At 39.3% G+C, this 23,389-nt stretch overlaps 1 protein-coding gene across 3 annotated transcripts in view; it reads left to right on the top strand.

Moving 5' to 3' along the window:
• LOC120443832 (terminal nucleotidyltransferase 5C) overlaps positions 1–23,389 on the top strand; it is a 41,099-nt gene that overhangs the window by 4,409 nt on the left and 13,301 nt on the right. The window contains exon 1 of one of the 3 annotated variants that reach the window (XM_039623184.2): positions 18,620–19,362. The exons of the other annotated variants lie outside the window; for them this stretch is intronic. Coding sequence (XP_039479118.2) covers positions 19,324–19,362 — 39 coding nt within the window. The 5' untranslated portion in view covers positions 18,620–19,323. Of the gene's footprint in view, positions 1–18,619; positions 19,363–23,389 lie in introns of those variants that run through there. 3 annotated transcript variants of the gene reach the window in all.

The raw sequence follows: 23,389 nt of genomic DNA, 5'->3' as shown, positions 1-23,389 counted from the left end.
ATTGATTTATATTCATATATTCTTAGAACGGAAATTCCCCAATTATGAGTTTGGAACAGGAAATAATACGATAAAAAGTCTTTTGAAACATAATAACGTTGAGTTATTTAGAGAATGCGAATAATAGAAATAATCGAAATATTGAAATTGTATACGTTTCAATAATAACTCTTTCCCTTTTCAAGTTACACTTTACATTTATAATACGGCCAGAAATACCATTAAAAGATGCTTGGAAGTAATGATGGAATAGAAAGACTGAAAATCATAAACGTAAGCCATGATGGCCCGAAAACTTTCATAACTTTCCATACGTGAACTGTTGTCACCTTTCGAGAAGTTTGCGCTCTAATCAGCTGCAGCAGCTACCGAAGGAAGCAGCCATAATTAATGGCACACAAACAAGAACTTTTGATAAGGAAAAAGAGACAGAAAGGCAACACATACATAGTCATCCATATATTTTTGATAAGCTGATTTCATTTCGGGAGTTGCGAAATGAAGCCCAAACTATACTGTACAACTTGAAACGAGCAATCAAAGACTTTTCCCCCCCTGATATGTGTTTTTTTTCTTTCTATTGGTGTGCAGCTTGCTATCTCTTTTCTTTGTAAATTCTATTTGTTTGTTATTTACGGTTATGCACTTGGCGAAATATTACGTATACGCCCTGACCGACAGCGGAAATTTGGTGCCACCGATTTTGTGCAATTGAGAGAGGCAAATGCGATGCTAATATACGGAAATATCGATGTCTCGCCTTGAATCTCCGTCACTCTTAATCGTTAGCTGCTTATGCATATATGTATATTCTGGCCCAACAACTCAAGATCCCCATAATATGGTAACCAAATCTCTACCAGAAGTCCGAGTCTCAGGTATTTTATGCAAATTCCCCGCTGACGTCTCTTGCCTTTGAGTTGAATTTTATTGTGGAAAAATATTAGCCGAAAGTGGTTTGATTAGCATGTGCCATGGCACTTAGCTAGTTACCAAAACTAGTTCTAAACGAACTAATACTCAGGAAAACAGGCTAAAAACTAATGCGAAAAGTGAAACTTGTTTGTGTTTTGCCAAACACTGCTAATAAAATGGGCTGATTTAGAAAGCTTGGCGCAGACAAAGGGACTCATTTACAAAACCCTTAAGATCTAATCCAGTCACAAGGTTTCTCAGTTACCGGCATTTTTGGCCGAGTTGTCTTCGTTTCGAACCGCCTTACCAACTGTTTCAACAATTTGCTTAGCCTTAGCATTGCCTTATCTGGCCTCCAATTGGTTAAACAAAAACTAGACGAAAACATTGAAAATTTGAGAAAAACAATCCGAACATACATTTTCTAATGAATCATTAGAATTGAATCTCTCGCCGCCTGTTGATGTTTACTCTTTGGGCGCAGACATACACACAAACAAAGATAATTTGCAAGAAAAATTCGTCCCACGTGAATTTGTTTGAGGCTCAGTGGGACAGGTTGCTCCACTGACTGGTGAAATTGTTTTGGCTTGGAAACAAATCTCTTCACACGTGGCCACCTCTTGGACAACGGAAGCGAGCCCATTGATAAGATAAGTGTAAAAGTTGTCACTCTGAAAGCTCCGTTTGGCATATGTGCAATCTAACCGGGAGGAGTAACCTGCTCCCCGTGTCTGAAAGTCTTTAGAATGTAAATAATTAACATTTTGATATTTAACATATGTATGTCAAAAATGCTTAATTCCATTGATGTTACCCTTTTATATTTTTTAAATCGGTATTAATGTTCAATAAATAAAAGAAAAAACGGTTAAGTTTTTGGAACAAATTTATAATTAAAATAATATATAATAATAAGCGATAACGCTTTAGGTTAGTTCCTCGACTATCAGATACCGCTTACCCAACTAGTGTATGTGCGAGGGAAAAACTTGTAACATTTTCTGGTATATCGGTAGAAATTGGGGGAAAAAATAATTAAATGAAAAAATAAACATTTACAAAGTTATGTGCATAGCAGTTTTCGGAGGTTTGTGGGCGTTAGAAGGGGCGTGGCAACGTTTGTAAACAAATATGGCTAGATCCGTTCGGCTATCGATGCTGATCAACGATATATGTATATACTTTATTTGGTCGGAAATGCTCTTAAATATAATCACTCATTTATCCAAAACAGAGCCAAATATAATCATCGTATTAAATATTTTCTATAATAGAGGGAAATTGTCCAGCGATATTGAATAATGATCGCAGGAATTAGAAAACCAAATATTGCGATAAAACGATCGTGACAGATCATTTACTTAGAAACTATAAATAAGTGATTTTGTATATATAAAGTAAATGTGCAGCAGTGGCAAGTGATAAAACTCTACCCCTGGCATTTGCTTTTCCAGTCGATTCTTTTTTACTGTTCGACTGTACAACTCGAAATGTTTTAAAACTGCTTTTACAACTTTTCTACATGTATTTACATATTCATTTGGAACATGTTTGTAAGGCAAATTTGCAGCTCGCCTTACATTTTTGAAACGCATATGGAGAACTCAACTCATAACGCGGGGATTTCCAGTCAGATTCGAAGATTTGCAAATATTCTGAAGCTTATCAGGCAGGCACGGTGATTGTACAAGTATGTACATATGGATGTTTGTACATATATTGTACTATATATTGAAATATATCAACTCTTCTGCTTACGTCAAGCCTCACTTGATTCTGTTTGTGAATGCTGTGCTATATGGACAGGTGGAAATGTTTACAAAGAACCGAACCGTCTGAGTTATGAACTTTCTATTGGAGCAGTGGCAACTGATATAACTCTACCCCTGGCATTTGCTTTTCCAGTCGATTCTTTTTTACGACGATTTCCATTTACTCCCATAAATATATTTAAAAAGTAGGTATATTTCTGTGTTTATCGCAGATGTATATCAGAGTATCTATAGCGTGCAAAGCTTTTTATTCTTTTTCTTAATTATTATACTCTTCTATTATTTTTTGAGTCCGTAAATATTACGCTACAAATTGCATATTGTTTTCGCGAATCGCTACAGCTGTGTGTGGCCAACATTTGCTTCAGTTGGCTTCCACCAACTCAACTGCGTAGTAAAAATCATTTATAAATATGATTTTGTTGGCAAAAAATTGTCGATTAGCGATCAAAAATTTAAAAAAATAAATGAGGTGAGAGTCAAAACTGCAGTAGTGTGTGCGATTCCTTTGATTATGGAAATAAGTGGCAGAACAAATTAAAAATAAAATGACTCGCATTGTCAGGGGCTCCTAATCACGTGTGCTTCAGATTCCACACGCTTATCGTGGCTGCCAGAAAGCGTGCAAAATATAATAAATTCAATTCCACAAAGGAGAAGGTCTCCATTATCGTGGCTAGAAAGTTGCATGATAATTCAAATTTTGAGATTTATCACTCTTCATACCGCCGGATCTCCAAGCAAAAGTACTGAAAGCAATTCTGTTTCATCTTGGCAAACTTTGCGCCAGGCTGAAGATGTTGAGTAACGAGGCGTACCTACTTTTGAGCCCAGCCTGAAAATAGGCAATATAAACTGCGTTTTTAATTTTAATGTAGGTGTGCCCTTTAAACAGTTTGCTATGTTTTAAAATTTAAAGATTCTCAAAATAATTGAAGGGTTTTTCGAAAAGGTATAAAATTAACAAAAAGAGGATTCAAACTATCGTAAATAAATATACAATATTTTTAAACAAGGAATGTATGTTATTATGTTTCGCGTACATCGTATAAAAGACATCATATGTACAGAGAATTTAGAAGATGTTTTTAGATATATACCAACTAGACATACCACCTAAAGTCGTGTATTATTCTGTTCGGTTATATCGTGTATAATTCTGCACTTAGGCGCTGGCGACGAAAGGTAGGCTCACTTCCACTCCGCCTGTCGCTAATTAGGGACGACAATGGACCCTGTAATTAGGGAGACACCCGATAATGACACGGGAATAATGGCTGGCGCCTGCGAAATCAGAGGCGACGGCAATCGTCGGCAGTGGTAAAGTCTGTTGGGATGGCGATGACCCCCAAACCTGACATCACAGCATATCTATGGGGAACGTGTGTGTATGTGGCGGGGGGACGCAGTAGTGTGCACAGCATAACAACTTTTTGATAAAAGTAAAAACAAAAGCATCGAAATTGTCAGCACAGCGATAAGAAGAATAGAAATGCGGTGGAGATCGAAATGTTTGCGGTTGCCACTTGAGCAAATGCATTCCCATATGCCCATTTATTTCTATGTGTCTATATTTGTGTACTTGGCTCGGGAGCTGCCTGTTGCCGTCGTGATAAGAAAGCGAGAAAAACTGAGAGAGAAACGCAAGTTGAGCGTTGAAAATGCAGGTTCATTCGATGGTGATAAGGCAGAGACACACTGGCACTCCAATCAACGAAATTGTGTTTATTTTTAAGGCGCACTCCAACAGATCCGAGATTGCATTCATTCCTGATACCGCAGAGTCCACTCGACTAAAAGCGAATCGTAAAAGCAAATCGCACTACAATGTTTGGGCCTAGAGGTTGTAACTGATAACCATGGCTCAGAAGTAGACATCGCTTGTCAGTGCAGCGATCATCAATGAATCTCTGGAACAAGTAATGCAGTGGCTGCACTTGATTTGACCGAAAGTTGGTTGAACCCGATCTTTATATACTCATGTGATGTCGTAACAATCTGCTGCTCGTACATACAAATATTTGAGCAATGTGCCGAAAATAATAATTTCTGCGCGCTTACTTTGTGTCCAGCAGAAATGATTGCTATTGTTATCACTTTCCTTTTTGGGTTTACAGTGGCTTTTATATATATCTTCATAAGATTAGACATTTGCTAAAACTAGTCAACATGATCAATACATTAATAAACGTTACTTGCGATATGAATTTAGGGCAGAGGGATTTGGTCAAAGGGTATCTGGGTGTAAGGTGCAACGCTTTTGCTTTGCTTTTCAAGTTTCCAATCTCAAATGTAGATATAAATCCGCCCGTTAGGGTTTTCTTAAGGCCTCTGATGACAATCGGCTGGCCACTTGGAAGTCTGTTGGTTTTTGTGGACAAACAGACGCCAGATATACATACTCGTACATACAAGCACGTTGCTGTGAGTGTGTGCTTCGGATTGTGTACGTAAATTACTTGTTAGTCGCTGCCACTTGCATTCCTTTGTTGCAAATGCAACAAAATGCCTGCAATGCATTCGCGTGCACCTTTCAAATTTTTTTCAGCTTCACCTAATCTCTGAGTTTGACTTGCAATCGGCATTTTGCCGCCGTGGTTGTTGCAGTGTTGTTCGGTGTTATTGTTATTGTTATACACTGCCAAAAGGTATTATGCATTTATTGTCAGAATGTTTTAGTTCGCATAAAAAAGCATTCACGATCCCATCAATCATTCGAGGTGGTTTAAAAACGATTATATCTATATACATATATATATCGCACCATTTGCTGTGAAAATAAACAGTGGAATATTTTAAAAACACCAAATGAAAATTGTTTTTTTTATCGCGAAAACTTCCAATTGAAATGATTGCAGACAGAGGCAAGTGTTTATTTAAGTGTTAGCTAAAAACGTATTTAAACTTTATGGAATTTAGTTTCTGTTATTTTGATTTGCACGTTGCTTATATATTTTTATTGTTTAGCTGTCATCTGTAAATTATGACTGTTTTCCTTATTTTTGTGGTTTTAGTGGTAGCTATTAAAAAATGTATCTGTTTACAAATATCAGTCTTTTAATTTATACCAGTTTTACACTTCACAATATTGGTTGCTCTGTGGGTTATTTTATAAATTAAATTTGTTTATATGTAAATGTATATATTTAATTTTTTAAATTAACTTACAGATGCAGTTTAAGGTGTACTATAGTTATAGTTGAGTAACAATCAATCCGATTACACCAAGTATAGATTTTTTTGTTCAGATTTTGTTGTTTTCCAGTGGTATGTGTGTTTTCATTTGCGACCTCCTCTTTTTGGTATTTAAAAGACATCTAACATTTATGCTTGACTAGCGCCTTATAGCCGGCTTTTCTGACATTTAAATCGGCTTCTGTGAAGCGGTTGAGCTGGCGATGGGAAATTGAAATCCTGAGTAGAATCGATTTCCATGAAATATTTTGAGATCGTTTAGCCAATGAACAACTTCTTTAACTGTGTAATTGCGATTCCAAGAAATAAAGCCTAGAAATTGTTTCAAATGTTGCCAAATGCCTTCTGATAAAAATATAAATTATCTATTGTCTGCGTGTGTTTTGTCTGTCTGTGCGTGACACAACTTACTTCCGGCAATTATCAACATTTTTGGGCTGTCTTCGCTTTTGTTGTTCAAAGTAATGAAAGAACACACTCAATCGCATATGTATGTATATAGTAAGGTTGAATCAAATTTTTGAACAATAATAAGTGGGCTGAATCGGATTTGATGTGATTTTTGTAAAAAGTTTTTGTTTACACTTAATTGTGACTTTTTAAAACAAAAAAATCAACAAATGTAGAAACACTATTTATACCAATTTTCCCGCAATTATGACGAAGCAAAAATAAATTGTTTTGCCAAAATTGTCATGCACAGTGACGAAACGATTTTTGAACTTTGGTATGAAGGTGTCCCAATTAAAACCCAAGGCATTTACTTTATTAGTGTGTGATACCTGGACGATTATGAATTTAATAGATTCTGTTCTTTAAAGAAGCTTAAAATCACGGATTAATAGTTAATACAGATTAGCTTTGTAAAAACCTTGTTACAATGCCTAAACGGTCGTAATTTATTCGAACTAAAGTAATTCAATATTTTTGTTTATTACAAAGAATTTATCTCTTCAAAGAAACGTGGTCAATGAAACTATTATTGTTTTCTAATTTAAGTGCATTTTAATATACCACTTGTACACCCCAGAAGTTATATTTAAAAATGGCGAATTTGTTTTAGGAAGCACTTGTGGCGATCATCACAGACTCCAATTTGTAATGGCATCTGCTGCTAAATAATTTGCAACTCATGTAACATCAGATTCAGATTTATAATTGCTCCGACACTCACTTGTCAGTTGCGCGTAATCGAAGTAGGTGAACACTTGAATATTCACTTTGTTTCCAGCGGATCTCGAGTGAGTCAACATCACGTGCTGCGACTGTTAGCATTGAATAAAAAAATACCAATATAAGACCTTTGAGTTCTCCCTCTGTGCACCTTAATTATCAAATTGTAAAGTTTTTGCGATTTGGAGTGTAAGTTAGAATGCGGATATGTTGAAACGGGCGTTATTCTATAACGAAATCTATTTTTGTGTACCCAAACCCACTTTGCTCCAAATCGTTTACGGTTCCGCTTTTGTTATTAAAGAAGCAGTGGAGGCAAATAGCCAACAATAGGCAGTGTTTTTTTTTTCATTTCGTTGCCAATTTTTCAGTTACGCTTGGGTATTAGGAGCTGCTAATTCTTTTATTGCCAAATTCGAAAAGTCATTTTTTCGACTCCGCTTTAAGATGATGATTGCCTTCGGCAAGGTCAATCATTAAAATCGTACATATATCTTATGTTCGTTTGTATTTATTTTATAGCTTGTGGAAAAAACCGTTTCTGCATTTGTGCCTGATGATTTCTTGGAATTTTCAATGCGACTTCACGCAAACCGTAGTTAACAGGTGCTGGAATGTCGAATGCTAAATATGTATATATACCTACATACGTATATCTATTTTTGCGCAGCTATTGTTACTTATTTGTTCATTTTGAATTTTTTCTTTTGGCGTTTTGGGCTACGGCCATTTGCCAACTCCGTTTCGCTGCAAATGCGCAAAAAATAAAACGAAAATTCAAGAAGAGCCAAACACTTTGTATCAAGTTTTTTCGAGTTATTTTGAAGGGTTTCAACACTTGAGTGGTGCGGTATGTGCTCGAACACATCGTCAGACAAGAGACCTTATACCAATTACTTTGGCTTTAGCTGTTATTGTTGCTTTAAGTGTAGCTAAAGTAATTAATGCTCCACTTAATTACATATTTTAAATTGGCTTAAGGTTGGAATTTAATGGCTCCTCCTAATTGTGTTGTTATTTTCGAAATGGCAAATTTTGTGGTTTTACATGGTACTTACATACATACTAATCTTAAGAAAGAATTTAAAAGATTTAATGATTAAACAATATTACTATTGAATCTTCAAATACAGGACTGTCAAGAATATATATTAAATATATTACATGCGTAATTTAAACTATTTTTAATAACGGTCACAAATCAAGTTGCAAAGTTCTATTCATATGCATACCACTTACGGGGCTTAAATTCATTTCAAAACTATAATCGGTTCAATTTGATTGCGGCCCGTCGGTTATGGACTGCTGGCACACACTATTACACGTATAAATACTTATGAATATAAATCTCATTGTATAAGCTGATTTTGTTTGCATGCATATTCATTGGGCTGCTCGTGGTTGTTGTTGCTGTGGTTGTTGTTGCTTTGTGCTGATGTGGTTAAACAGGCAAATTAAAACGCCAATTGCAAGAAATGAAAGGCAACGTGGAATGAACGCATTTACAGCAGCAAAAAAAAAACATTGGTAGGTTTGGCCTGGTCTCTTGGTCTTTTGCCGCAAAGTAAGCTAAACGAGCGAGCACTATAGTTAACAACAGCATTAACAACAACTGCCTTCAATGTCAATTCAATGCAGGTGGCTACGGCTGCGCCCCAGCTACATATATTCGACTCAGTCGAGTTCAGTTCACTTCAGTTGGCTTAACTCGATTCAGTTTCAGTTTCAGCCAGAGTCAGAGTCAGCTTCAGTTTCATTTTCATTTTCGAGCCTTAAGCTCTTGGCTTTGGGCCAAACTATTGGGGCTTATTGATTTATCTTGAACGTTCACAAACAAACTGGATCGCTGGATGCTGGGCTGCGTCCGCTTAATTGTTTTGCTCGGATCAAAATGGTTATGTAATCGCATTATGGCTTATTATGGGGCACAGAGAAATTGGGGGGAAACGGTTAGGTGCTGGGAATTCCAGTTCTTGTAGTCATAAGTCAACAGACCAACTACGCTGTACCTAGGATATTACAAATGAAATTAACCATTTTTGAGAAGACAAATTTCTACTAAAGCCGATAGAATTATATTCCTTATTACTCGCTGATTCAATTCTGGTGTTTCAATGTACATATGTATGTACATCCGCTTAGCCTGCCTGTCACTACACTGATCGTTTAATAGTATATCAGCTTTTGCATTCGACGCATGAATATCAAACGGTTATTGTATTTGATTTATATCCAAACTGGCAACCCAAATACTTCTTGGCCTTCCAGCGCCATCTCGTGCCCACCCTCCAGATCTGATCAGGTGAATGAAGGATTACCCAAACCCAATCCCAAACCCAAACCCAAGCAAAAACACCCAGAACCGATACCCAGTCCAAGTTTTTGAGCCAAGTGGAGCTTGTCTACAGCTTCAAGCTGAAAACTGACGTGACGGCGGCAGTAGCAATACAGCTAGATCTGCACTGAGCGAAATGATGCCCATAGTATAGTAATATGTTGAAACATTTGTTAAAGACGTGTCATGCTAATACAGAAACTAAAAGTACGGTTCATTTTAAATACTTTAATGAGTTGCATTGCATTTTCTGTCAGTGTAGGACATGCAGCTACCGCCACAAAGCACCAGTTATAGCAACAGTTCACTGTGTCTCTGTTTGCCAAACTGGAAAGATCGGTTTCAGGTTTCAAGGACTTTTCGGTGGACATTCACTTTTGCCTATACTTATGTATAAGCATGTATGTATGTATATGTATATGAATTTTCGTACAGAACCACTCGAAAAATTAAAACCGAAGACGCAGAAACAAAACTCTTGAGTTGAACTGCATTTTTGCGACTCGCAATCAGATGCAAGAGTTTTCCACCGCTTCTTGTTCTTCGATCAAATCGGATCGTTTCGGATCGGATCGGATCGAAAGAAATCCCAATAAACCATAAACAAGGCCTCGCCCCAAAGCTTTCAACTTGCCTTTCAATTATTTTGTCTGCTGAATCCGCAACTGTTCAATAAAGCAACGGTACATTGTATTTGCTGCTTATCTGTTTTGCATGCCCACTGCATTAAAGAGCGGTAGGTGCGGTGTGCTGCCGAGGGGGAGGGAGATGCAAACATTCATTTGTCTCTTTTCATTCGTTGTTGCTTTTTTGCCCTAGCGGAGCAAGAGGGTCCATCAACTATGGCTCTGCACTGCTCTCCAGAATTCAAGGTTCTTTGATTTATAAAAAGTAGTGGTTTACCTAAATTTAAGAGGTATTTGTTTTATTTTGTAATTTCTGATAGCAAGCTTAATTAGTTAATTAATTAAGAGCTCTACCAAGAGTAAATTATAGAAAGTGTAGTTCTAATGTAAAATTATTTTTCTTTAAGAAAATGTACATGATTTACTTAAAAAGTCTCACGAATGTCAGAATGGCGAAACTAACTTATCATTTTTGACTAAAAATAGATTAGGGTTTGAGAATCCTTAATGATATCAGCATTGCTGGGTATTCTCCCCATCGACTTGAACATTTTATCGAGCTCGAGCATTTGCTGCATTCATTACACAATAAATTATAATACGGGTTTGCTGTGGAATCCAAAAGGTTTCGCCTGCTTTGGCGCCCACTCGCCACCCACTGCCCCACCTGCTTCCCCATTATCGTCGTCATCATAATGCCGATCATTAGTATTATATTGCTCCAATGCTCTTTGCGATTGGATTGGATAACTCGTTTCGATTCGCAGCCAAGTGTAAACTTGATTCGAAGACGTCGCATCTGCAATTTTGACATTTCGAATCAACCTTGAATTCAAATCGAATGCGCGAGTGAGATTTGCACCACACAGCCACACAGCCACCCGCCAAAACCGCTCAGTTTAAGCCATAAATCCATCAGTTTATGGCGATATGTTTTGAGGGTTTGGCCGAATGTAATGCCGATTCTGACCATATGCTAAGCCGGCTATTGATATAGTGTGGAAATGGAAAGGTCGGATGGTTCTTTTTTTACAACTTATTTGCTTAGAAGCTTTCACTCAAAGCTGCAAATTCCGCTCAAGACCTGCGCAGTGGCGAAGGTCATCGAAGGACTTGCTCTGTCGCTCCTACTCGATTGAATTTTATGAATGAAATGCACGAAGCCCAGTACACCTATGCCTCCCACACCACCCACACTACCCCCAGGTGGCCTCTCTTTCTATCGTCGTCGCTGTCTCTGTCTGTCGTGCCCAACCTGCGACAAAGATTGTGGGTATCCATGAATGAATGACGCAGTTTCTGGCGTCTGCTAGAAGGTTCTAGTGTCTCGTTCCCGCCCGAATTCCCCATGACCCCGCCGGAACTCTCCTCTCCTTTTTGGCCATTCATGGTGACGTCAGCATGCGTAATTCCCAAACGCGTGGGTGGGCGCAAACGCGTGGGCATGGTCGTGGCCTGCAAGCCGTGTAACTTACGTAAAAGAGCGGCAAAGCGGTAGTGATATGTCATTATTCGCGTATGTTGCGCTGGCTGAATACATCAGATAACATTCACCCATCCCACAAAGTGGGTGGCTTGGTATCCGAGCGGATGTGGCCCAAGATAAAAGAGCTTATGGGCTTATTCCCTACCATGATCGATTACGGATAGTGGGTTCTCTTATTTAAGATCGTAGACCTGAGAAGCTAAATTCCCCTGGGTAGAGTAAGAAACCACTTAATTCCTTATTGTCTTGTTAAGAATTTGTATATAAAGAAAGCATTTCAACATGTGCATAGTGTATAGAAATAAATGTTATGTAAGTGCTATTCTAGTTTTAGGAACTCTTTACTATATAATATTATATTTCGCCGTTTTCATATACTTTGTAAGATTTAAACTTCATATACTGGCAAATTCTAGTAAATTTTGGGTTTCCTGGGTGGTTGCGCCTAAAATTTCGTATACAATCGCTGCCCAGGGGAACAGTCGCATTTATGATTTCACCAGTAGTCCTTAAGGCAAGAACGGCAAAAATAGCCTTAACGATAATTATATGTGTCGCCCAGTCGGCCAATTCCATTGCCAATCCTGTCTTGTTCCGTTGAAAGACTTACGTAATGCACTAGTTAAGCTTAAATTGCACTTAATTGAATGTTATATTGCTGGTCATGCGCACGCCCACGCCCACGCCCATGACGGTACTCCGGCGCCATGTACGGTAAAAAGCCACGCCCACCCGTCTTCCGCCCTCTACTGGCCACCTCCCACCCCCTGTGGTCATATTCCCTTCCGCCGCGTCCGTTTCTTGGCTCTTTTTCATGCTGGTAGCAGGCGCCAGCAGCCTGCAAAGTCCGACTGAGTGGGAGCTCCGTTTTGGAACACACTCGGCAAAATAAGTTGCTATAATATCCAAGAAAGTAGTTAGTTGATCAACATAAATTGACTTATTTTTTTTTAACTTTTCTTAAATCTTAAATTTAGCGTGGAAGTTAAAATATAGTACGTGTGGCTTATTCTCGCAATATGCGAATAAGCAGTAAACAATATTAGGTGTCATGAAATGAAAATAAGTATTTAAATATTTATTTGAGTGGCCTACAAGCCACAAGGGAAAACGGGCGCCTGTTGGCTGCCAACCTCCTGTTGACTGGGGGAGTTCGCTCCTGGTCAACCCAACCTTCAAATCTCCTAACCTCCCAGTCAGTCGCCCTAGTCCCAAAGGGCTCCGTATGGAAGCCAGTTGCGAACCGGCTTATCGATTTTTCATTACTTACTCAATTTAACTCTGACGTCGTTTAGGGATCTGTGGCAGGCTGCTGCAAGGATGTGCGAATTTGCGGTCCTTGTTCTTGCTCTTCGTTTTTCCCCGCCTTTGGCATCTGCCTTTCTGCGTTGGCGCTTTAAGAAGAAGGGCTTATCGCTAGATGCCTTGAAAAGTTTTCCAGCGCCGACAATTAAACTGAAGGTGAAAGTTATACCTTTTGTTGATAATATCTTTTGTGGTTACCGTGGAAATTCCTACTTGTGACTTTCAGTTTGTTGGTTAAAAAATAGTTGGGCTGCTTAATAAATCCTTTAATGTGTGGTATTACTTCTTAAACAAGTTACTTCAAACCTCAAGCTTTTGCATTAGAAACTTTTTTTATGAAAGAGACGATCTCCTAAAACGGAGAAATGTATTAATTTTTCAGCCTGAGAGTATTTAATATTCAGTCATTTCATCGAGGAAAATACTCACCCACACTTTCCGCATTTTCTTTCTTTTTTTGTTTGGTCTTTTTCCTCTTTGGCTTTCCTTTATTTTTATTTTCTTTATATCTGCTTGCCGTTCTTTTTCGATGCGCCGGCGTCAATGGGATTCTATTTTTAGCCAACTAAATTGCAAATAAGGTAGTCATTCAGTTGAGAATAATACCTTCGCACTCAGAAATCGGAATCGAATTCCACTAAATGGGGGTGGAGCACGGAGCTCGGAGCACGGAGCATGGAGCACGGAGCATGGAGCACGGAGCACGGAGCATCATGCGTTCGGCGGAAGTGTAAGAGTGAGATGGGACTAGGTCCGGATCCAGCATTGTAGCACGGGTTAATCTGCGGTCCAGAGCCTTTTGGCCTGCTGTCGTGGGTTTGTGAGGTCGTGTGTCGTTGTGATAAAAAATGTAAGTGCTTAGCAGCAATTTGCGATTATTTCGCACTCGACTTCCACATGAAAACACGGGGAACGATTTTGGGTATGTGTGGAAAGGGCTTGAATCGAAAATTTTAATTGTATTGCGTTAATTGTATATTTGTTATTCGCTGTAAAGAATGCTGCTATATATGTATGTCCTAGTTCACTAGTCGAGTCGACTAAGTTTTCCGTTTGTCCGTATTCTTGTCCGTATGAACATCGAGATCTCGGGAATTATAAGAGCAAGAGAGTTGGCAAGCTGTTACGCCTTGTAGCGTCCTCTCTTGTTTAACAAATACCTGAGGTTGAATTTAAAACTTCTTTGAAAATCTGAGAATTTTGTCTTCTTCCTCGTATTTTATTCAAAACGGATGTTTCAAGTGTAACCCAATTTTGGAACACAATTATAATGTTTCATGGGAAGTAAGCCAACGAAAGCGGGCGAGATTTAGCCATCCAATCCCTGACCATGCCGTTGATAATGCCCTTATGGTGACCTCGGCTCACCGGCGACATCCGGGCGACAGGATATCATCCTTGGGGCTTAGGTGCTAGCAATGTGTCGCCGTTTCACGCTTCACTCGCTACCGGCGACAACCAGACAACTTTCAATTTCAAACCGAAAACGTCTAAAAAAAAATGGCAAACCGAATAATAATAATTGTTGTGCGTGTGTGTGAGTGCTGTGGCCGGGGGTGCTTTGTATTATCAAATTGGTTCATGGCAATTCTTGTGCGTTGTTGTACCGTCGTTGCAGTTGCAGTGGCAGTTGCTTTAGCGATTGGAGTTTAAATCAGAGACGGAGCCGCAGAGCCGCAGAGCTGCACGAGCTCGTTAGCGGAGGCTGTTGCCTCCATGGAGGCGTTGTTGCTTACTCGCGACTTGGTGACTTGGGGACGCATTTACTCGGTTACCCGACGACTGAAGAGTGTTAGGACACAGCTGCTGCAACCAGTTCCAGCCTCAGGCCATTCTAATGTGTCCGTGTCTGCAAAGTGAGCGTTGCCACGGTGGGCACTCTATGCGGAGCAACAGGGCAGAGATCAAATTATGTGAATCGTACATTTCAAATAAGTTTCATTTATTTTAGGCTAATGATAAATTATTTTTTTTGGTGGAAGCAAATTTTTGGTAGGGAAATTGTGTCAAAGGCACAACATCCAGAGTCGCGGAAACAGAACAAATACATATAATATCATAATATAATAAGAGTATAATACTTTATTTAAGGAACGTCTTGCTTTTAGAAGACAGAGTTATGCTCCATTTCGTTGGTCCTTCCATCGAGACTTGACTATATGCAATTTATGTGGAGTGCATGCGTTGCATTGCTGCTGCTGCGGCTGCTATTACTGCGACTGCCCTTGGAGTCGTTTCTTGACGTACTGCAATAAAAAACATAAAAAAACAAAAAAAAAAAGAGAGAAATACAAACACACACTTTCAGAAACTCCGACACGGACACAATTAAGGTCGTTTCTGCGTGGGCGTGTGGGGATGAGGAGATCGTTAATCTGCAATCCGCCGGCGGCAAGAACGTGGCCGGCATCCAGGATGCCAATTCGGTGGCTTTCTGGCCTGACCAATCTTCTGCCTCTTAAGCCTGTTGCGCTTTCAACGCTGATCAACACTGCGTATACGTAATATTCAAGCTTGGAGGTTTGTGCTCGTTGCTGGATGACTTTCACTTTTTGTTTGGCTGTGCTGTGCTGTGCTGTTGCGCCTGCAATTTAAAATTCTTGCATAAAAGCGAATGCAATAAGCAACTGAAATGCTGGCAAAATAGCTAGCAAGCAGATAAGGTAAAAAGTGGCCCTGAAAGTGGGTTAACCATGCGGCCAGAGTTGATGGATAGATAAATAAATTGGCAGTGAGCGTGCGATTCTGCGACACAGACTTTGGTCTTAATTCAATATTTCAACAATTCACTTTGCATTCTCTCGTCCAGCCATAATCAAACGACATTTTTTGCAAAGCGACTAAAGAACACAAACAACAAACGGCAAACAGCAAACAGCAACAACTGGCAACAGCTGCTGGCCAACACCCAATACTGCTAACACACACACACAGTCACTCAAAGGCCGATTTGATTGCATTAGAGTAGAGTCGCTGAAGGGGCAGTTGGAGGGGTGACGCTAGTGGGGGACAGTAAGTGTAACAGAAGCAGCAAAGCTTAAAGTGAGCTGGGCAAACTAAACCAGTCTTGAAAGGTGTCTTTTATATATCTATCTGTATTAACCTGGCACTACTGGCCTGGCCCACAGATACACACACAAATTTAAGGCAAAACACTTTTTGGACAGCCGAGCAAAAGTGAAGTCGTCAACAAGTTCCAGCCAGAACTTGTTGTTGCCTATCGGCTGCCTTTGCCTTTGGTTTTTTATACTACTTTTATTTGTCTTTGCTCTTGCTGATATTGTCTTTTCTGCGGTCTTACCAAAAACAATCGAACATGTCTTTCTTGGCTATCACACTCAAAAGTCGGCCCATTCCGACCGAAAATCTGCAGAAGTAGGAACAATTTGGGTCCACTAAATCCAGGTTGGCAGCAGGTGGAATGAAAAAGCGAACCGCCTATTGCCCAGATGAAGTTTGCAAAATATTTTCGCATTTTATTTCAATTCACTTGGTTTCGCTCAGAAACAATTTACCTCTGATTTGATAATTAACTTTAATTGCCAAAACATATTTTAATGAGAAAGTAATCCCAGTTTGGCGTTTTTATTTTTGTGTACCCTTTTCAAATCGATTTTCAATTTAATTAGTTTAAATTAATTTGGATTTATTGTAACTGCCACAAGTTGATTTATTTTTAATACCAATTAATCATGAAGATATTGCAGAACACTTAGTAACTCTTTTTGGTGTAGTAAATTGCTCTGCCCGTTTTTTGGTTGGGTTCAAACTTATGCTAATTTGAAATATTAATTACAAAATACAATAGTCTGCACTCAGTTCGGTTATTCTCTGTGTTTCTTTCGATATTAATATTTTATTTATTCTTGTTCGTTTGGTATTCCGCGTCGCGGATTTCAGTGAATAAAATAGCAATTTAAACGTTTCTTGTTTTGTGTCGAGGCGCTGTGTGTGTGTGTGTTCGCCTCAGAGTGTAGTAAACACATTTTGAAAATCGAAAGCAAGGTCTTTTCTGCAGACAAGATTGCTTTTTGTTGTTACTGCTGCTGTGGCTGGTGTACCTTAGGTTCGGACTTTTAGTTTAGAACGTAATTTGTAAATTAATTATTGGGCATAGTCACATGTTTGAGCCACGAATTCGAGCGCTTCGCCCGCGATCTCCTATCTAACGTACTAACCATTATATTTCGTTGTCGTGGTTTAGGTTTGTATTGTAGGGCTTTAAACTATTTTTACACGAGCCAACAAACAAACAAACTAGATGCAGGCAATGGAAGAAAAGCAGGCAAATGCATATGTTTGAGATAGCGAAACAAGAAGCAGGCACTCTAAGGCAGAAAGGGTGCTTTGGCACGTGTCTGTCAACCCCTCGACGTCATCGGCCACTAATTGCAATTAGCAGGGCCAAAACAGCAGCAGCAGCAGCAGCAACATTGGAAATTGCTTCTTTTTGTTTGACGTTGTCAGGAGCAGACGTGCGATAGATAAGCGAAGCCCATAAGTCCTGGTACTCTACCCCTAGGGTTATATTTCCTACTCCCAATAATGCAGCAGCTTTTGCTGATAGCTGATAGCAAAAGTATCACCAACAGCATTTCACATCCGAAACGAGATTGTGCAGCATTTGGCAGCCAAGATCATTATCTGCATCAATAATGTATGGTAATTCAAGTGGGGAGATTGCCTTATTTTTTTATTTACCGTATTGTATGCGTTGTCGAAACATTTAAAACACAGTTTAAATCCATTTGAATTCATACGTTTAGCAGCGAAATGCCGCTCATTAATTCTTAATTGATTTGAAAGTTTGTATAAAATTTTTCCATATGTTCGTCTCACTGCGTATGCGTAATATAATATATTTTGTAAAATATATGTATAATACTATACAGTTTGTTACGATACAAAAAATTAGGGTAATAAAACGGGCAAACTTTGTAAAAGAAAAGGAAACCGAAATCGTTTGTTTGTTAATCATAAGACGCATTAGCATTTATTATAATTATTTTTTTTTGTTCTGGACTAGTTTTCTGTTTATAGAATGCGTTGTTTTAATCACGTTTTGGCATTTATTGATTGGTTTAACTTGGAAATCGTTTCCTCCAAATTTTTAGCCCACATGCCTGTCGTACACATGATCTTAAGTGATTGTACGAAAATAAACAATTAATTGAAGAGCAGAACAAATAGCGAGAGATGCAAGTAAAAATAAGTTGTTTATTTCTAAAAATAAATAAAGTCGAGCAAAACGTTGACCAAACGAAGAAAGAGCAAAGGCAACAAAAAGCAATTAGGTGCTCGAGCTGAAACGCCAAAAGGCAAGTTTTTTTGTATGTTTTCTATTCGTTTTTAAATAAGGCACTTTTGCGATAGTTTAAATTTTAATTAATTAAGTTCTTGGGAGCTGCCAGAAAACCGAAAAAGCTTATTTTTCTGACGTAATTGTGCCGTTAGCAGGCCACAAACAAAGTACTCAACGCCATCTGTGTGAGTGTGTGTGTGTGTTTATTGTTGTCTTTTGATCGAAGTATGCTCGCTTTGCCGGTTTCGAAAAAGCGAAAAACAGACAAAAAAAAAAAATACGAAATAAATAAAATAACAGCATAGCAACTAGTGTCGGTGGCGCAAATTATAATTACACTTTCGAATGGGATCAGCTCGGCCTGCAGTTTCATTTTGTTTGATTTTCACTCAATTGAGCGAGCTTTCCGCCGCCGCCAGAGCTTTTCCCACTCAACTCGAACGGTGGAATGGCCGCGTAGTCAAGTTTCATGCCGACGCAGATTGCCGTTGAAATCAGTCGTTCAACGAGAGTGACCGCGTGCGAAAGCCAGAATCAAGACAACGCACATCCACTGTACTATAGATACTGCATTAAATTCAAAAAAGGCAGCTGACAACTGACAAAACAAGCTAAAGAAGACAAGCCATCGTCTTGCTAAGCAAAATTGTATCGGCTCTTTATTCTATACACATATAGTATAAGCACTAAGCACCGACCGACGAGGTGTCCATCGAAAAGTGTAGAAAGAGCACAGGAAATTCCGAAAGCCCAAGCGGAAAATTCGAGGGAACATTCTAGCAACAGGACTGTTGCTTCTCCACCACCACCACCTTCTGCGCCCAACTGCGCCCACATCGAGTGGCAGAGCCAACATATGTTCGCCTGGCTACACCCAAGCTGAACTGTCTTTGGACCATATGTTGTTAACGTTGTTGTTTCGTGTGTGAACCAAATAACATATATATAGCCATAGCCATAGCCATAGCCAAACAAGAGAAATTTCCCGAGTGCGCGTGTGTGTCTAGTGTGTCTAAAACATAGCAAGAAAAAAAAAGTAAGAAAAATCAAGCAAAAAGTGCAATTGAAAACGAAAACGAGGGGAAGAGCCGCCGAGTTAATTGCCAGCAGCACAACAGCACAGCAGCCAACTCTCGCTAAAACCAGAACCATCTGGAGTGCTGTTATATTTTCGCCCATATATCCTGTCGCTCGTCGCATCCAGCATTCTTATGAAACCGGAAAATCGGCATGAGTCGTACAATGCAAAGGTAAATGTCAAGACCACGCCCACTCCCACTCCTCCCAGTGCACTCCACGCTACTCTAGTACAATCCATCCATTTCTCTGCCTGCCCCTTTCATGTTGCATGTAGCATATGGCGAAACTTAAATGCGCATATATCCATCCTATCTGTATCTCTCTATCTGTATCTGTATCTGTACTTGTATCTGTATTGCGCCTCTGTCGCCGACGAATCTCGATAGTGTTGTTTTATTTTTTATTTCGTTTTATGTATCTTTAAGTGCGTTTATGGCATTCGACTCTCTCAACTGTTCACTGCCGTAGTTTGGTTTTGGCTCATTAAGTTTGAAGAATTCGAAATGATTATCGTGATGTTATTCTGGTATTAAATTTCATTGTATGAAAATAAGAAGCAGCAACAGATGTTTGACTGCAAATAGAAGAATCCGCAGATGTTGATCAGAATCAAAGTGATTTGAAGTGCTGGAATTGTAAAAAAGGGGACGATGAAGAGTGTTTTGTTTGAAAATAACAATGCATCGTGAATTGTCACAATTCCACTGAAAAGGTACTTTCAAATAAGTTAAAGCAATATTCTCAAAAATTATTATTATTAAAGACACACTCCAAAATATAAGTTATATTTAATTTGACAGTTTGTACAGTATTACGATAGGTTTTATGTATTTATTTTGTGCTATGTTAAAATGATTTAGGACTTTTTCCTCATTAGCAATTATTTACTCAAACCGATTTATTTTCGTTCATTTGTATGGTCCTATTAATATAGCCAAGAAGAGAGCTTTACAAAAAGATCTGGCAAATCATTTCAGCAATATTTCAGCTTATAAAAAGATCATTTACAAAACTCCTTGAGCGGACAAACTGCGTAGTGCTCTGAAATATTGTTGGCATAGAAACCCCAGGTTTCGCGTACGACATTCAAATGAATGCAATGCATATGGCTGCCGTTGGCTCGGAATTTCAAATTGGAATCGGATTCGGAATTCGGAATTGGTATTCAAATTCGATTTCCAATACATAATGTCTGCGCTCACAGGCGTTATGTGTGATATATATGTACATGGGGGTACATAGGAGTACCAAGCTGCCCATATCCAAGCACATATCCGGGTTCACCAGCTACGTCAGTTTCGGTGGCGGCCTTAGATTTTCAGTGGCTGCAGGTGAAACCTCACCTAGGCGACTTGGTCGACTTGGTCTTGGTCTGTTTTTTCGTGTTTCTTTCGCTGGTCTGGACTGGGCCAGCGATTCCACGTCTGGTCACGTGTAGGGTAGGCCAACAAACGCAAATTACATTTGACGTACGTAGCTAGTAGCTACCACTGAAGCAACCCTCACTAATTACATTACATTATATATAACACTTGGCGTAATGTCTTTGTTTGTTTGCTCGGTTTGCAGTTTGTTCACGTTGTCTCACCTGAATTTGAATTTAAATTTTCGTCTTTAACCACATGGCAAAAGAGGCATTTGATACCAGCCTCGAAGAAAGAAATTATGTAAACAGTGGTGGGGAAGGTAAACGTAAACAGGAGACACTTCAATACGTAGTTGAATAGAGAGGAATATGTGGAACTTCTGTTTTTGTTTCGTGTTTAAACAGTTTGGGGCTTGTTATTATTTGTGCCTGTCCCGTGTTTATTTGACTATGGCCACCATGTAGCCATCTAATCTTGGTGGTTGGTTGGTGATCCACTGCACTTGTTGTTCAATCGAATGGTGTTTGTCGGTTGTACTTGTGCGCACATGCAAATATCAGGCTCATATTTGCCTATTGACCACGCAAGCCTCGGGTTTTCTCTTGATTTATGATTTTTTGTGTTTGCAGAGGTTAATAACCTGAATTTAAATTATCCAAGCTCAGCCGCAGTCTACCTGAGTCTCTGATGTATGTGTATCTCGTCTCCGTCGTTCTCCGTTACCAAGTTTGATGGCTTCTGACCCCATTTAGCTGCGGGCAGCTTCAATCCGAATCCGAATACGATCCGAATCAAAATCAAAATCCGAATACATAATAATGCCGTGCCGCTTTGCTCCAGGGCAGAGCTGTGAAGTGTGTTTATCTTGGAGATATTAATTACCAGGGCCAAGCCCAGAACGTGGCTCACAGAACGTAAGCTGATTATGCCGCGCCTGTCTATTTACAATCAGATCCTCAGAAGTTTAATTATGCAACCCGGGAGCTTGGCCTTTTCCTCCTTCTCTCTCTGTCTGTGGGGGCGTTTGATTTATCCCCCAGATTCGTGATCTCTGTGTCTCTGTCTTTTGAAGAGGATCTCTCCAGCTAGCAGACTGTTTCCCCCCCTGAGCAGGTGAGCTGTTGCCACAGCCTAATTGCAGTTTGCGTGGCCCGACTTCGTGACTTGTAAATAACAGAAAAACAGCCAAGCTTTTTGGCCTAATGATGCAGATATACAAGCAAACGTGTAATAAAACTGCGTGCTGAGTAATTCTGTGATTGCCGCCAAGTAGGGAAGTTGCCTTCTATGACTGGGCGTAGAACTCGAGTTTTTGAGCAATCATATGAAATAAAGATCGCATTTCTTCCGTACACTGAAACATTTGCCTTAAAAATGATCTGGAATTTAAATCCAATTATCATTAATTATATATGTAAGAAATTGGGCGAAAATAAGGCTTTGACAGGAAAACTACAAGCTAATCTCCCAAATAAACAAGAGAAAAGGCTATAATATTTATAGAAATTGGGAACAACATTAATACATAATAATATATCGGGTATAATAATATATCGTTATACTTAACATTGATTCCTTGAAATTGCACGTAATGCTTTCTACTTTCCTGCCGATCTCCTTGACCTACATATCGATAAAGCTGTTTGTATTTTGTAACCTATTTTCATCACTGAGCCATTTGCATATCAACCCATTTTGTATATGTATTTTGAGGGGGGGAAAGGGGGACTTATCAGTTTTCGTTTGCATTTGGCGCCCGGGTTTTTACCATTTTTTCCATTATGCATGAGTCGCCTAATCAAAGTCGCATTGGGCAACTTCAAGACGGTAAAACAAAACCCTTTTTTAAATGCAATCAACTTTGATAAGTTGTGTTGTGCTCTAGTTAATGTTGTTGTTGCTGCTGCTGCTGCAGTTGGTGATATTGTGGTTGCTACTACTACATTATATTATTGTTGTTGTTTCTGTTGCTATTGATTGTCAACCTTCAGCGAACAACGTTGTATGCCGCACACGGCGAAGGTCGGCCACTGCGTTCGTTGTCCGTCGCATTGGCTGTTGTTGTTTTTGCCGTTGGTGGTGTTGTTGGTGTAGTTTTGTTGTTTTAGTTGTTGTTGGACGGCGGCCTATCGGCATTTATTTCATGCACAAAGCCCAAACCGAAAACCCAAACCAAAACTAAAACTGAACTGAACCGATCCGAACGAGCTTTGAGCTATATGCATTTACATGCATTTGGATACGTATCCGAGACGCACATATGCCTATGGCTATATATCTTTGACTTTGATTATATATAGATTGGCCCGAGTGTGCGCTAGTGCGATTGCGAAATTTGCACTGTTCTAATTAAAAATGGATACGTTCAAGTTAAGGACGGACGCAGCTAATTGAATTAAGGCGAGAATGCTCGTGTACAAATGAATTGGATACGTACGAGTGCCTACAAGTTTGCTGAACACCTCTGCTTACCTTTACACCTGTAAAGATGTTGGCTATTTTAGGGCCCGAAATTATTAAACGTAACCGCGGTGAATGGGTTGGGTTGGGTGTAAACTGCATATCCACGTTGCCATAGTTTCCCACTTCGAGAGCTTCGCTTTGTTTGGCTTTAGACAATGGCAAGCAAGGTAAACACGAGCAACTTTCAGCTGTTTAAATAGCATGCGAAAGCCCAAATTAAATATGAAGAAAAGAAATTGGGTATTATAGTTCGGATACAAATACAAATATAAATATAAATATAAATATAGATACAGATCGACTGGCCGTATGTAGAGCACAAATGCTGTTCTAGATTGGGCAAAAGAATGCGACAATTTTGGTTTGG

Source organism: Drosophila santomea, chromosome 2L (assembly GCF_016746245.2).
Source record: "Drosophila santomea strain STO CAGO 1482 chromosome 2L, Prin_Dsan_1.1, whole genome shotgun sequence".
In the NCBI taxonomy this organism is placed as follows: Eukaryota; Metazoa; Arthropoda; class Insecta; order Diptera; family Drosophilidae; genus Drosophila; species Drosophila santomea.
This window is presented reverse-complemented; position numbering and strand designations above follow the sequence as displayed.